This window comes from Arvicola amphibius, chromosome 12, assembly GCF_903992535.2.
Source record: "Arvicola amphibius chromosome 12, mArvAmp1.2, whole genome shotgun sequence".
Taxonomy (NCBI): domain Eukaryota; kingdom Metazoa; phylum Chordata; class Mammalia; order Rodentia; family Cricetidae; genus Arvicola; species Arvicola amphibius.
In genome coordinates, this window is record NC_052058.2 from 29,106,257 (window position 1) to 29,120,252 (window position 13,996).

General features: G+C 39.1%; 1 protein-coding gene across 1 annotated transcript in view; it reads left to right on the forward strand.

Annotated features, from left to right (window-relative positions):
* Positions 1–10,980, forward strand: part of Appl1 (adaptor protein, phosphotyrosine interacting with PH domain and leucine zipper 1) — a 40,532-nt gene extending 29,552 nt beyond the window's left edge. Inside the window, 8 exon segments of the mRNA XM_038349839.1 lie at positions 652–834; positions 3,711–3,763; positions 5,925–6,099; positions 6,197–6,233; positions 6,822–6,968; positions 8,122–8,172; positions 8,582–8,671; positions 9,937–10,980. Coding sequence (XP_038205767.1) covers positions 652–834; positions 3,711–3,763; positions 5,925–6,099; positions 6,197–6,233; positions 6,822–6,968; positions 8,122–8,172; positions 8,582–8,671; positions 9,937–10,083 — 883 coding nt within the window. The 3' untranslated portion in view covers positions 10,084–10,980.
* Positions 10,981–13,996: the final 3,016 nt, after the last annotated feature.

Consider the following 13,996-nt stretch of genomic DNA (forward strand, 5'->3'; position numbering starts at 1 on the left):
CTCGGCACTCCAGTGCTGTTGTTGCAGATGCCTGCTGCCATGGGCAGCTTTTCAAAATACAAGAATTTAAGATTAAAACCCAGGTTCTCTTGCTTAGGTAGCAGGGACTTTATTGGCTGACTCATCTCCCAAGTCCCAGTTTATGTTTTTTAATTGGAAAGAAACGAATCTTTTTGTTTTGTTTTGTTTTGTTTTGTTTTGTTTTTTTGAGACAAGGTTTCATTGTTTAGTTTAGTTCTGGCTGTTCTGGAACTCACTCTGTAGACCAGGCTGGCCTGAACTCACAGAGATCCACCTGACTCTGCCACCTGAGTGCTGGGATTAAAGGTGTGCACCACCACCATCCAGCAAGAAAGGAATCTTTTACTAAATAAATAGCTAGCTGACTTGGGATTAAGCTTTTACTTTTTGAGTCAGGGTCTTATTTTGAAGACAGGCCAGCCCAGGGTGGTGCCTCTGTGCCTTCACACCCTAAGTGCTAGGATAGCAGGTCAGTGCTTCTATACCTGCCTTGGTAATGCTTTTTATTGGAATTTGCTTTATACTTTTATTGACTTAAAATATTGTTTTCTTTTCTTGTAGTCTGTTAAGCATTGCACTTCTGAAATAAAAAACTAAATTCAGTGCCTTTTTGTTTTCCTTTGTCTTTAGACCATCTCGGCCACCCACAGCTCGGACCAGTAGTTCAGGATCCTTGGGATCAGAGTCTGCAAATTTGGCTTCCCTCTCTCTAGATTCTCTTGTTGCCCCAGATACTCCAATACAGTTTGATATAATTTCTCCTGTGTGTGAAGATCAGCCTGGCCAGGCAAAAGCCTTTGGCCAAGGAGGCAGGTGAGTGATGCTGTCATGAAGACAGGTGCCGTGATCTGTGAGAGTTAGGACTCTACCTGTGGTGCATTTCTGCATCAGCTGAGTTGTCTTTCATATCATTGTCTAACAACATTTCATAGGATAGAACCATAGAGATTCTTTTTTTTTTTTAAGTCTTCTATGTCAATTAAAGGTGTTTGGATAATCAAATGTCAAAAAATTTAATTCTGAATTGCTTATCAAGTCTCTTACTTGGGCATTTGCCCTGTCAATTGCAGGACAAGTGACAGTTTTATCTGCAGGTCATGACACTACTTTAAAACATCTATTTCAGAATAAGGGGTAGGAACGTAGCTCAGTTGGTAGAGTGCTCGCCTAGCATACTTGAAGCCGAACACCACATAAAACCTGGGCATGCTTATGCCTGCAATTTGGGAGTTGGAAGTAGGAGAATCAGAAGTTGAAGTTGCCTTGGCTGTTTAGTAAATTCAAGTCCAGTTAGAACTATGTGAGATTCTGTCTTGATGATGATGTTAATAATGATGAAGAATACTTGTCAAATTACTTAATCTCAGTGATGATGATGAAGAAGAAGAGGAAGAATACTATTGTCAAAGCACTTAATTTTGGGGAGGAAGGTGGACTAGAGAAATGGCTCAGAAGTTGAGAGCACTTACTGCTCCTGCAGAGTATCAGGTTCAGTTTATAGCACCCACATGACGGGTCACCACTACCTGTAACTCTGGTTCCAGGGGATCTGAAACCATCTTCTGGCCTCAGGAGTTCCTGAATGCATGTGGTGCACAATAATTTATATAGACAAACACATACACAAAAAGAAATGAAACTATGACATATCATTTATTAAGGAGTTTGGGCACTTAATACACTAAATTTGGATATGACATTGATATAAACATGAAAATTTGCATAAATATACTAAATATGCCTAGCATTTGGTATGATATACCAGGCTGATATAAGAGATCAGTATTGGGCTGGAGAGATGATTCAGTGGTTGACAGCACTTGGTGCTCTTGCAAAAGACCCAGGTCTGGTGCTCAGCACCTGTATGGTAGCTGGCAACCATCCATAAGTCCAGCTTCAGGGACCTGAAGCCCTTTTCTGGCTTCTGCAGCCACTGGACACATCAATAGTGCATATACATCATACATGTGTACACTCATCTGTATACCTACAATAAGAACAAATAAATGTTTTTTAGAAAGAGGTCAATATCTTTGTATGTGTGCGTATGCATGTTTATGTGTTTGCAGATGCACACGTACATTTATGTGCATGTTTGTGAAGACCAGAAGACAGCTCAGTTCCTCTGGTGCTAGTCCTCATTCATCTACCTTTTTCTTCTCCCACTGGCCAGGATCTTGCCAGGCTGACTGGCTATCCAGTGAACCCTGGGGATCTACCCATTTCTGCCTCCCCAGAGCTGGGATGACAAGTGTGCACAACCTTGCTTGGTCTTTTTATTATTCATCCATCCATCCATCCATCCATCCATCCATCCATCTATTTATTTATTTATTTGTGGGAGGGTGTTTGAGACAGGGTTTCTCTGTGTATCCCTGGCTGCCCTGGAACTACTCTGTAGACCAGACTGGCCTCAAAGATCCACCTTCCTCTGCCTTCTGAGTGCTGAGGTTAAAGATATGCATACCTGACTGCATGGCTTTTTTACATAAGTTTTGGGAGTTAAACCCATGTCTGACTGAGCCATGTTCTTAGCTTCTGTCCTGTTTCTAATGCCAACATTATTTTAGACTGCTGCTTCCAAGACTTCCTTTGAACTGAACTTTTTCCTTCTATCATTGTGGTTGTGTCATAAGCTAAGAATAGGAATGGGGGGAAGTAGCTTTTAATCTTTGGTTTACTTTTCCTCTTGCAATGTTACTTATATAAAAAAATATTTATTTATAGCCGGGCGGTGGTGGCACACACCTTTAATCCCAGCACTCGGGAGGCAGAGGCAGGCGGATCTCTGAGTTCGAGGCCAGCCTGGTCTACAAGAGCTAGCTCCAGGACAGACTCTAGAAACTACAGGGAAACCCTGTCTCGAAAAACCAAAAATAAAATAAAATAAAAATATTTATTTATTATGTATACAATATTCTGTCTGCGTACATGCCAGAAGAGGGCACCAGACCTCATTACAGATGGTTGTGAGCCACCATATGGTTGCTGGGAATTGAACTCAGGACCTTTGGAAGAGCAGGCAATGCTCTTAACCGCTGAGCCATCTCTCCAGCCCCCTGTTACTTATATCTTGAGAAATAAAGAGTTTAGTTTTGTTTATCTTTGTTTGGTGCTGGGAATCAAACCCAGGCTTTGTGTGCATCCTAGGCAAGCCTCCTAGTACTTATTTACACACGTAGTACTTATATATAGGCCCAGATGTAGGAAATACAATTAACAGGAAAAAGAATACGTCTTTTAAACTAGACAGTTTTCAAATCTTTTTAGTTAACTTGCAATTTGTACTTAACCCAGATTCAGATTTTTACAGTTCTAGGAAATCCCTGGCATTTTCATAAGTTTCCAGTATTGTTACCTTAGTCTCCTTTATGTTAGCTTGTTTAAATTTGAAAACTTTTGGAAAACAGTTTGAGAATTTTTGTTGTGTGTGGCTAAGTTTGTGTCTACTAAATAAATACAGCAACAGAAGACTGCAGTAGATGAATCAGTCAGTGCAGACCCATTGGGCTGGCCTGTTGCTCACTGCGAGAGTGATGCTCATGTACTCTGGCCGTCCTATTGGCCATCAACAGAGTTCTAAAACTTCTCTTTATAAACATGTAAATGTATGACTCACTTTTTAATTCTGTTCTCCATGTGGCTCATGGTGATTGACCTATTTGTTCATATTTTTTCCTAAACTTCAGACGTACAAATCCATTTGGAGAATCCGGAGGAGGCACAAAGTCAGAAACTGAAGGTAAAACTCATTGCGATATTCTTTTCGTATTGTTTGTATTCTTGCAATAACATCTGGGCATATGGACTTCTTAGTTTTGACTAATGTGAACAGAGCAAATTGGGTCACAAGAAAGGATGTACAGGTGGGTTAAGCCTAGAGCGGAGAAATGACTTAGGTGGAAGGAATCCAAGTGAACAGAGTGGATTGGGCTGGTGTACAGCATTTATTTTATGGTCCAAGCCTGGAGTGTAGGGCTAGGTATGGCAAGGCAGAGAGGTTGGATATGGTGTGTGAGGGGCTTGTAGGTTGCAGGTAGACAGAGTAGGTCTTGGTGGAATCCTAGAGGTTGGTTGAGGCTCAGCCTGGGGTGGCCAGACTAGGCTGAGACACTTGATGTGGGACCTGGGTGGGTTGGGTGGGGGAAGGGTATATGGAAGGGTGTGTTCCTTTTTTTTTTTTTTTTTTTAAAAAAAGAAAAAAGACAGTTCTCAAATAACTAGACTACCTTCAAATTCACTATGTAGCCAAGGATGACTCTTGCCTCCTTCCCAAGTACTAGGATTACAGGCATGTGCCAAGATACTCAGCCAGTAGTTGGGTTTGTTGTTGATTTTATTGTATGTATTGTATGTATGCGTGTTTTGTGTATCTGTGGGTTTTGTTTGTGTATGCGCAAGTGTGTGCGTGCGTGTGTGTGTGTGTTTGTCCTTGTGTAGGCCAAAGGTCCACACTGGTTATCTTCCTCTATCTTTTTTCTCCTATTTTTTGAGACATGACCCCTCACTGAATCTGGAGTTTGCTAGCCAAAAGTTCTCTCTCTGTGTGTCCCTTCCTTATGCCCATAAGCCCTGGGGTTATAGATACCCACTGTCTCATCTGCTCTGGAAGCCAGCTTTCATGTGGGTGCTAGGCATCTGAGGTTAAGTCCTCATGCTTATGCCGTAAATATGTAACCCATAACACACTGAGCCACCATTCCCAGTCCCAGCAGCAGCTGTCGTTCATTTATTCTTTCTTTCTTTTCTTTCTCTCTATAACCATCTGTCTTCCTCCCTTCCTCTCTCTCTTTCTTCTTCCTTCCTTTTTTTTTGCGGGGGGGGAGCTGGTTTGAAACAGGGTTTCTCTGTGTCACAGAGCTCTGGCTGTCTTGGAACTCACTCTGTAGCCCAGACTGGTCTCAGACTCACAAGTATCCATTTGCCTCTGCCTCTCAAGTGCTGGGATTAAAGGTGTGTGCCACCACGCCTGGCTGCAGCTATTTTTCTTAAATAAAATTTTAAACTTACAGTAAAGTTATAGGAATAGTACAAAGAATTCTTTTTTATCTGGAACTTAAGTTTCTATTACTGTGAGAAGACCTTATAAAGGAAAACATTTAATTGGAGTTGTCTTACAGTTCAGAGGTTTAGTCCATTGTCATCATGGCAGAAAGCATGGCAACATGCAGGCAGACATGGTGCTGGAGAAGGAGCCTAGTGTTCTGTACCTGGATTGGCAGGCAGCAGGAAAAGAGAGTGAGCCACTGGGCCTGACTTGAGCTATTGAAACATCAAATCTCACCGCCCAGTGACACAGTTCCTCCAGCAAGACCACACTACTACACAAGGCCATTCCTCCAATAATGCCACTCCCTGTGAGCCTGTGGGGCTGTTTTCATTCAGACCACCACAGACCATGTCACTGTAACATTATATTTTGCTGATTGAAACTGGGGCCTTAATTTTTCTATATCTTGAACACTGTAGTGTTAAAGGTTATTTTTTTAAGATTTATTTATTTATTACATATACAGTGTTCTGCTTGCATGTATACTTGCAGGCCAGAAGAGGACACCAGATCTCATTACAGATGGTTGTGAGCCACCATGTGGTTGCTGGGAATTGAACTCAGGACCTCTGGAAGAGCAGCCAGTGCTCTTAACCTCTGAGCCATCTCTCCAGCCCCTTAAAGGTTATTTTTAAATACCTCCTTTAGGTTTTATTTTTCATTTGAAAATCTAAAACCACACAGTATATTATTTTTCTTGGGAAAGAACTATGAGGTTTAAAAATACATAAATATTTAAGTAGAGTGGCATGTGCTTATAGTACCAGCATCTGGGATGCTAAAGCAGGAGAGTTGTGCTGCAGAACCAAAACCAAACACATCCCTCCACCATATGTACCATGTTGTGTTGCAGACTCTATTCTTCATCAGCTCTTCATTGTCCGATTCCTTGGTTCTATGGAGGTAAAGTCAGATGACCATCCAGACGTTGTCTATGAAACAATGCGCCAGATCCTAGCTGCTCGGGCCATCCACAACATCTTCCGTATGACAGAATCACATCTGTTAGTCACCTGTGACTGTTTGAAGTAAGTAGTAACCTCTCCAAAATAAACCTTACAGGAAAAATAATTTTTTAATTCAGCCTAATTAAAAAGTTGTTTTCCAAATTCTTAATTATTGTAGGTTAATTGATCCGCAGACCCAAGTTACAAGACTCACAGTGAGTTCTGTGTGATTCAAGCTTTAAGTATCTTTTGTTTATATATTAATTTTATAGTTTGATAATAATCTGACCCTATGTGTCCTAGTATGACAGTATCAATTAAGATTAATCTTTAGGCTATAGTTACCTATAGTGCCAGCTCCACAAAATTATTCAGCACTGTGTAACTTAAAGATTCAACACATTTTGGTGCAATTAATAGTTTTTATCTCTAGAGAGCTTATATGCCAAGGAAATTAGCAGTAGGAATCAAAACATAAACATAATTGAGTTTATTCTATAATTCTATATTTCTTTATAGGTGTAAGTGTATGTCTTTGTTTAATCATTTACTAAGTAGATTATTTTGTAGTTAAATTTGTATTGATAAATATGTTATTAAATAAGACTTAGTATTTAATATTGTTTTTGGTAATATCCAACCCAAATATGGTATTATTTGTTCCTAGATTATTATTCAATTGAAAATTTGTTTTTAATATTTTATTTACAATATTTTTAGAATTTAGCATGCGAGTTTATCATCTGAATGCTTCTGTAATGATTTGGAAGATCTCATATTTATTTATGGTATTTCTGTGGCAGTTTCCATTACCGTGTGTAGTTTTATATGCTACACACCAAGAAAATAAACGACTTTTTGGATTTGTTCTCCGGACATCAGGCGGAAGAAGTGAAAGTGGTTTGTCATCAGTCTGCTATATATTTGAATCAAACAACGAGGGGGAAAAGGTACCTGGCTTTCAGAATGTTTGTTTTATAAAATACCTATCAGAGTCACACTTTTAACCTAAAATTTTTGGAAAAAGCTCTCAAGTTATGCCTGGTCCAGCTGAGCTGCTTGATGAAAGCACGCTGCTCTGGAGAGAGCCACAGTGAGGAGTTGGGCCTGTCAGGTTCTGTAAGCTGTTGATAGCTGGTTCAGTTTTCTTGCCGCATTAACTTATCCTGGGAATATAATACATTCCCATAGTCATTTTTAGGTGTTACTAATTTATGTCAGTATCACCACCCAAAAAATTCATGTTTGCATGGCTTACTAGTTCAGTGATGATGTTGTAAAATTTTAAGTTTTTTTGTGTTTTTGAGAACTTCATACATGAGTGCTGTGTTTACCTCATTTTCTCTCCTCCCTCTCCTCTTTCCAACGCCTCCTTTGTCTGCCCTCCTTGAAAATTCATGACTTTAATTATTATTATTATTATTGGTGTATGTATGTGTGTATAAACCTTACTGAGTCCATTTAGTGTTGCTTTTATATGCATATCTTTAGGGCTGACGACTTAGAATTGGAAAACCTATTCGGGCTTGTCCCTGGACAAAACAGATTCTTCCACTCTTTGCAACCATTGGTTGCCTGTAGCTCTTCATTTAGGGATAGGTCTTGTTTAGGTAACCATATTGTTGAGATTTTATGGCTGCATCTTCCCTGTCCTGTCTAGGAGACACTATCTGCATCAGATATCCTGGTCTTCAGGCTCTTACAGTCTTTTCCACTCTCTCTCACATGATTTCCCGTAGCCTGAGGTATAGGGTTGTGCTCTAGATGAGTCAGTTGGGCCTGAGCACCCTACAGTCACTTATTGTCCGCACTTTGACCAGTTGTAGATCTCTGTAATCGTCTCCATCAATAATGAGTTGATAGAATGAGAAGTAGGATGGGCACATGATTGAGGGAAAAGCCAGCAGTAGAAGTTTCTTCAGAAGATTCTAAAGAAAACATGCTGAATTTTTTTTTTTGGCTGAAATATTTTTACATAAATTCTTATTTAAATTAGTATGTTATCTTACATTATTTTAAAGCTAGTTATATCATCCATTTGGGCATTTAAAAATTATAGTGTAATAGAAAAGTATCTGAGGTCTTTCTTTTTCCTCCTTTTAGATTTGTGATTCTGTTGGATTGGCAAAACAGATAGCACTGCACGCTGAACTGGTAAGAATCAGAGCCACATAAATTTCCAAGGATGTCTAAGCTAAAGCAGGGTAATAAAAACTCTTTCACACAAGCAAATAAATAAAATTGTTTTGCTAAACAAGATTAGCAGTGGTTGCTATTGCTCATATAGCATTTAGAACTGGAGGCAGGTGGTGGTGGCTCACGCCTTTATTCCCAGCACTCGGGAGGCAGAGGCAGGCAGATCTCTGTGAGTTCAAGTCCAGCCTGGTCTACAGAGTGAGTTCCAGGACAGCCAGGGCTACACAGAGAATCCCTGTCTGGAAAAACTATTGGTGTGCCTTATATAAAAGTACTGAAAAGTTACAAAGGTTATATTAGTTGAAACGTATAAAATTTAAAGTTGCTTCCTATTTAACATGTTTATTTTATTTCCCACCCCTTTTAGGATCGTAGAGCATCAGAAAAGCAAAAAGAAATAGAGAGAGTAAAAGAAAAACAACAGAAAGAGCTCAACAAACAAAAACAGATTGAGAAGGTATTCCTTTATGTGAGACTGGCGACGAGGTCAGCACTGTGACCCTCAGACAGCTTCCGAATGGAAGTCCATTTCCGCCTCCTAGCCGGATGAGGCATTGCATAGTAGCTGCCATGAAATAGAACATAACTTTCTCTATATCAGTAATAGACTTAATTGTCTTGCTGAAAGCCACAATGACTGTGAAAGGGAAAATACTTATATTATCAGTAGGAGTGTCATATTCTCATACACACACACACACAAGCATACATACAAACATGCAAGCACACTGCATTTAGCACAGGTTGGTCCTGGAAACCTGACTGGGGTAACAAGGGTTTGAAGAAAGGACAGACACTGAAGAGAGACAGACATGTGCACAGAAAAGCTGGGATGAGGTACTATTCCTGATGGAGTGGTGCCTCCTACTGCACAACAGCCCCAGAACTCAGAGTTTCTTATGAACGGTTTAGAGAAGGGTGAGCAGTCTGTAGGGCTCTCTAGGGAGCAGTCTCAGGTTGGAGTCATTCCTGAGGTTGGAGGCGGGACGAGGAAGCGGTTTTGCACACACTATCAACACAGACGAGAAGGTAGCTTTGCCAGTTCCCTTGGGTTTAAGACACTGTGGTCCCTGACAAGGCTGTGCTCATGTCAGTAATACACATTCACTCAGAGCTTCCTCCATTTTCCCTACAGCACACCCTAAAATTTTTTTGTGGTACTAATTATTAAACCTACAAAAGGGTAATTAAAAGTACACAATTTTCAGAGCCAAAACTTGATTAGGTGATTCTATTAAGGGTGGTGGCATTGATGGTAGAAAAATAAGAGAGAAAGTAACTGGGGCATACATATGTGAAGAGACCAGTAAGAACTGGAAGTGAGTTGCACAAAGACAGCACAGAAGGACAGCTTAACTGAGGGGAAGTGATATCTGGAGAGGAGCAGGGAATTGTGTTTGGAGGACAGTTTTATTCTCTGCCTGAGATACGAGGATATTCAGTACTTGGTTTTTAGCCATAGAACAAGAAAGGGAGGATAAAATAACACTTTTTTTGCATGTTTGTTTTTATGGTATTATTCATATGATGCCAAAGTTCACCCTGGTGTCTCATTTGCTGAAAATACTTAGCCTTTCTTTTAATCAGATTACCAGAATTATGCATGTGACAGGATTGGAGTGGCTCTCAGGTATAGTAAAAGTACATAGAAAACTAGGACACTGTGTAGTTTTCCATTTGACTGCTGACAGCTAACTTAGTTTCTTTTTATCTTTCCACCAGGACTTGGAGGAGCAGAGTCGGTTGATAGCGGCCTCCAGTAGACCAAACCAGACTGGTAGTGAGGGCCAGGTTGTTGTCCTTAGCAGTAGCCAATCAGAAGAGAGTGATTTGGGAGAAGAAGGGAAAAAAAGAGAATCAGAAGCATAATTTTTTGCTTTTTGATTGATTTTCCCCTTCCCCTGGAATGTGGCACAAGGTAACCATGTTAAAAGATCAAGGAGGAAGGAGACTAAGCTTTATATTTGCTGTTTCAGCTTCACTTAAGAAAGACTAAGCATGATAACAAGTCATATTGAGTATATACTTAAAAAATAAAATACTATGCATTGTCATCAAATTCTGCTTACCTAAATAATACCTGCTTACTTTCCTGTAGTAGATTGCCGAGAAGTCGTACTTGTTCAAGACATTTTACTTTGTGAACACTTTTTATTTTGCAGTGTAATTGGCTGTCTCCATAAGAAATCACTTATTCTTCAGATTCTGACATTGGTGTGTGTGCTCTCTCCCTTTCTTTAGGAATGTCTTGTTGGTAGTGAGGGAGTGTTCAACCAAATGAGCTTAAAATCCTTTCTGTTGAGAATTCTACAAGTTTGCTAATATTCTAACAATATTAAGTGTGCAGTAGGATTTGTATAAAATCACTAGGACAGTGGCAGATGGTGCTCTTGATTTCAGGGCATTTTCTGGACTTGCTCCATGTCTCTGATGTACTGTATCATGGTGTAGGAAAGAGACTCAAGTGTCTTTGCTGGTGTTTGATGCAGTCCTTGGTATTTTGTCACCATCTTCTCAGTTCTCAGGTTGGGACTTTACTTATTGCTGCAGAGCAGTGAGGGTTAGAATTTATTGAAAGATTTTTGTTGTTATTGTTCAAACATTTTATATTAGAGTTGACATGTAAAGGGAATGTTATAGAGTGATACATTGTATTTTCTGTATTGTGAAATAATTTTTTATTGATAATAAGTGACATTTCAAAAGATGTTGTATAACAATTATGTTTACTGCTTAGAATAAAAATGTGCAGTTTGGTTTAGAGAACATAATCTTTTAAATTTCAGACTGATAATCCCTGTATTTTCATAATCCCACATTTTGATAATGAATTGAATAGCCACTTTATAGCCACAAAGGCAAATAATTTATGAGTGTAGAATAATTTGTACTAATTATTGTAAATACTTTTACTTTTCAAATGAGCAAAAGATCTAATTCCATGAAAGACTGAAAAGGAATTAAACACCTCGTATAGTATAGGACCAAGGAAGGAGTTAGCTTGCTGCCAGGGTTGACATGTCCCTCAGTTCATCTTCTGTCAAACCTTTCCTCACTCAGATTTTAATCTTTGTTTATAGATTTTATTTTCATGTGTTTTACATGAAAAAGTGTATATATATGTATGTGTACAGGTTAAATATATTGAATAAAGTATTCTACATAGTCATACACTTATAGATTTTCAAGAGGTTAACCACTAATTTCACAAGTAATTTTCTCTTAGTTCTGAATTGAATATAGCTCAGTTTCACACTCTGTAAGTACAGTTTTCTGTAGCCAGGAGATAACTATATATATATTTGATCATGATACTTTTTTTAATTCATGTGCCAAATGGGACTAGTGCTTACTTAATACTCTTTAAATGTTTATGTTACCCAAATACACAGTTAATAAGTACCAATTTATGGAGCCCATTTGGTTAAAAGTCTGTTTTGTATTTTCTAAAGGGAATGTTTTCACATTCGTGTTTCCTTCTTGTTAAACTAGAACTTGACTAGTTGTGGCAAGTCTTGCTTTAAAGATTTTTTTGGGGGGGAGGGTGTTTCGAGACAGGGTTTCTCTGTAGCTTTGGAGCCTGTCCTGGAACTAGCTCTTGTAGACCAGGCTGGTCTTGAACTCACAGAGATTCACCTGCCTCTGCCTCCCAAGTGCTGGAATTAAAGGTGTGTGCCACCACCGCCCGGCTGCTTTTAAGATTTTTGAGATTGGTAAGGTTTCTGACTTTTATTGTTGGTTTTGTTTTGTTTTTGTTGTCTGTTTGATTTTAGCAGTGCTGGGGATCAGACCCAGGCTCTCATATATGCTAAGTAAGCCCTCTACACTGAGTTGCATCCCAACCCAAGTTTTCAGTTTCATGAAGTGTTTTCTTGATATAAGATGTCCTGCGTACTGCAGAGGAAATCTGTTTTACAGTAAGAGTGGTCACCATTAGGAGACAGCTTTAATTTCTGCTGCTATATATGGCAGCAAAATGCTGTGATTTGGATAAATATTCAGGCTAGGGGTGAGAGTTTTCTAATTCTTTTTAAGTCACGTTTCATAGGAATTCCTACAGTTGCTATCACATCCACAGGTCAGACCAGAATGTGTTCCGATGTCCTGGACATGTCCTGAGTGGACTGCACATTTTCGATGACTCAGCATCTGTCCTGTCGCTGTTGAACTTAGGGATTTCGATGACTCGGTGTCTGCTCTGTCGCTGTTAAACTGTAGGGTTTTGCACAGCAGCTTTAGTCAGCTCTCCTGCTCCAAGAGCGCTGCCCGTGAGCTCCTTCCTCAGCGTTAATGCTGACCTGTTCTCTTGTCCTGTCCTGCAGAATCTCTCCAGCTTCTTAGAAATTAACAACGTTTCTTTAAAAAGGAAGAGAAATTTAGCCTACCTAATTCTACTGTGCATTCTGTTACCTATATTGACAGTACTTACATAACTGTGTAATAAACTCAATAGAAAATCACTTCCTTCTGTATCCTTGCTAGAGACTTGCTGTAAACTTGCTAGAGACTGAAATTGTTCCTTTGAACAGAGTCCCTGAATCCCTGAAGCTAATCTTGTTTTTGTCGTGTATTTAAAGACTACTTGGTGTTTAATTTCAAAAAAGAATTCCTAGCTCCACAGTGTTGGAATGAGGAAGTAGCCATTATTTTTGAGAAAAGAATAGTAAGATGTACATAACATTGTAGGTAACATGGTTTTGTGTGGTGAACGCTTACAAATTACTACAGGAACCATACTATTTACAGTTGGAACTGACAACTCTGGCAGATCCTGAAAGCTAGTATCTTACAAAATCTTCTGGCATCTGAATGAAATGAACATATTAATTTGCTTTTGTTAACAAGTCTGAGCATTTGTAGTAAGCAAGCTTTTCATCTTGTTTTTAGCAAGTTTGATTTATATCTCTATAATGAGATTTTTATTCTACATTAATAACAGATTTGAAACTAGACCCATGGTGAACTTTTAATCAATCTCGAGCTACACTTGTAAGTAACTGACTTCAATTAATATGGATATTGGGGACTAAATGATAATTAATGTGCAAGACTGCTTTGTATATTCTGTGATTTTTATAATGTAAGTAAATTGATTAACTCTTATTTCACTGATGATATTAACCAACTGTGCAGTGTACATACAATTGAAAATCATGCAGCATCTCTCTTTAAAGTTGGATTTGTGATCATGTAGCTTGTGGGCAGAGAACTTATTTTTTCATTTGTCAAAATAGGTATTTGCTGACAGGGCTTCAAGAAGTATGTTGTTGGGTTTTTTAAATGTATAATAAAGTTCATGATTTTTTTCTATAAAGACTTTATGTATGAAATATTTGCTAGTTACTTTGAATTTTATTTCCCTACGTAATTTCAAATGTTTTCAGACTGGGGCTGGAGAAATAGGTTAGCAGTCAAGAGTACATATTCCTCTTCAGGGCCTGAGTTCAGTTCCCAGCAGCCACAGCAGATGGCTCACATTTGCCTGCAATTTCAACTTCCGTGGATCTGATACCTTCCTTCTAACATCAATGGGCATTGTGTTCACATGCACACCCCCTGCCCCCACATTACATATATATTTTCTGTAAAAAGACTACAAAAGTCACGGCCAGGTATGGTTGTGAACACTTGTGATCTTAGCTTCTGAGAGGCAGATGCAGGTGGATCTCTGTGAGTTCCAAGCCAGCAGAGGTACTTACTGAGTGAGAAAAGACAATCCTCAGAAGTAGCGTCTGCTATTTTGAGCACAAAGAAGTTGCATTCATACACTTATTATAAGATC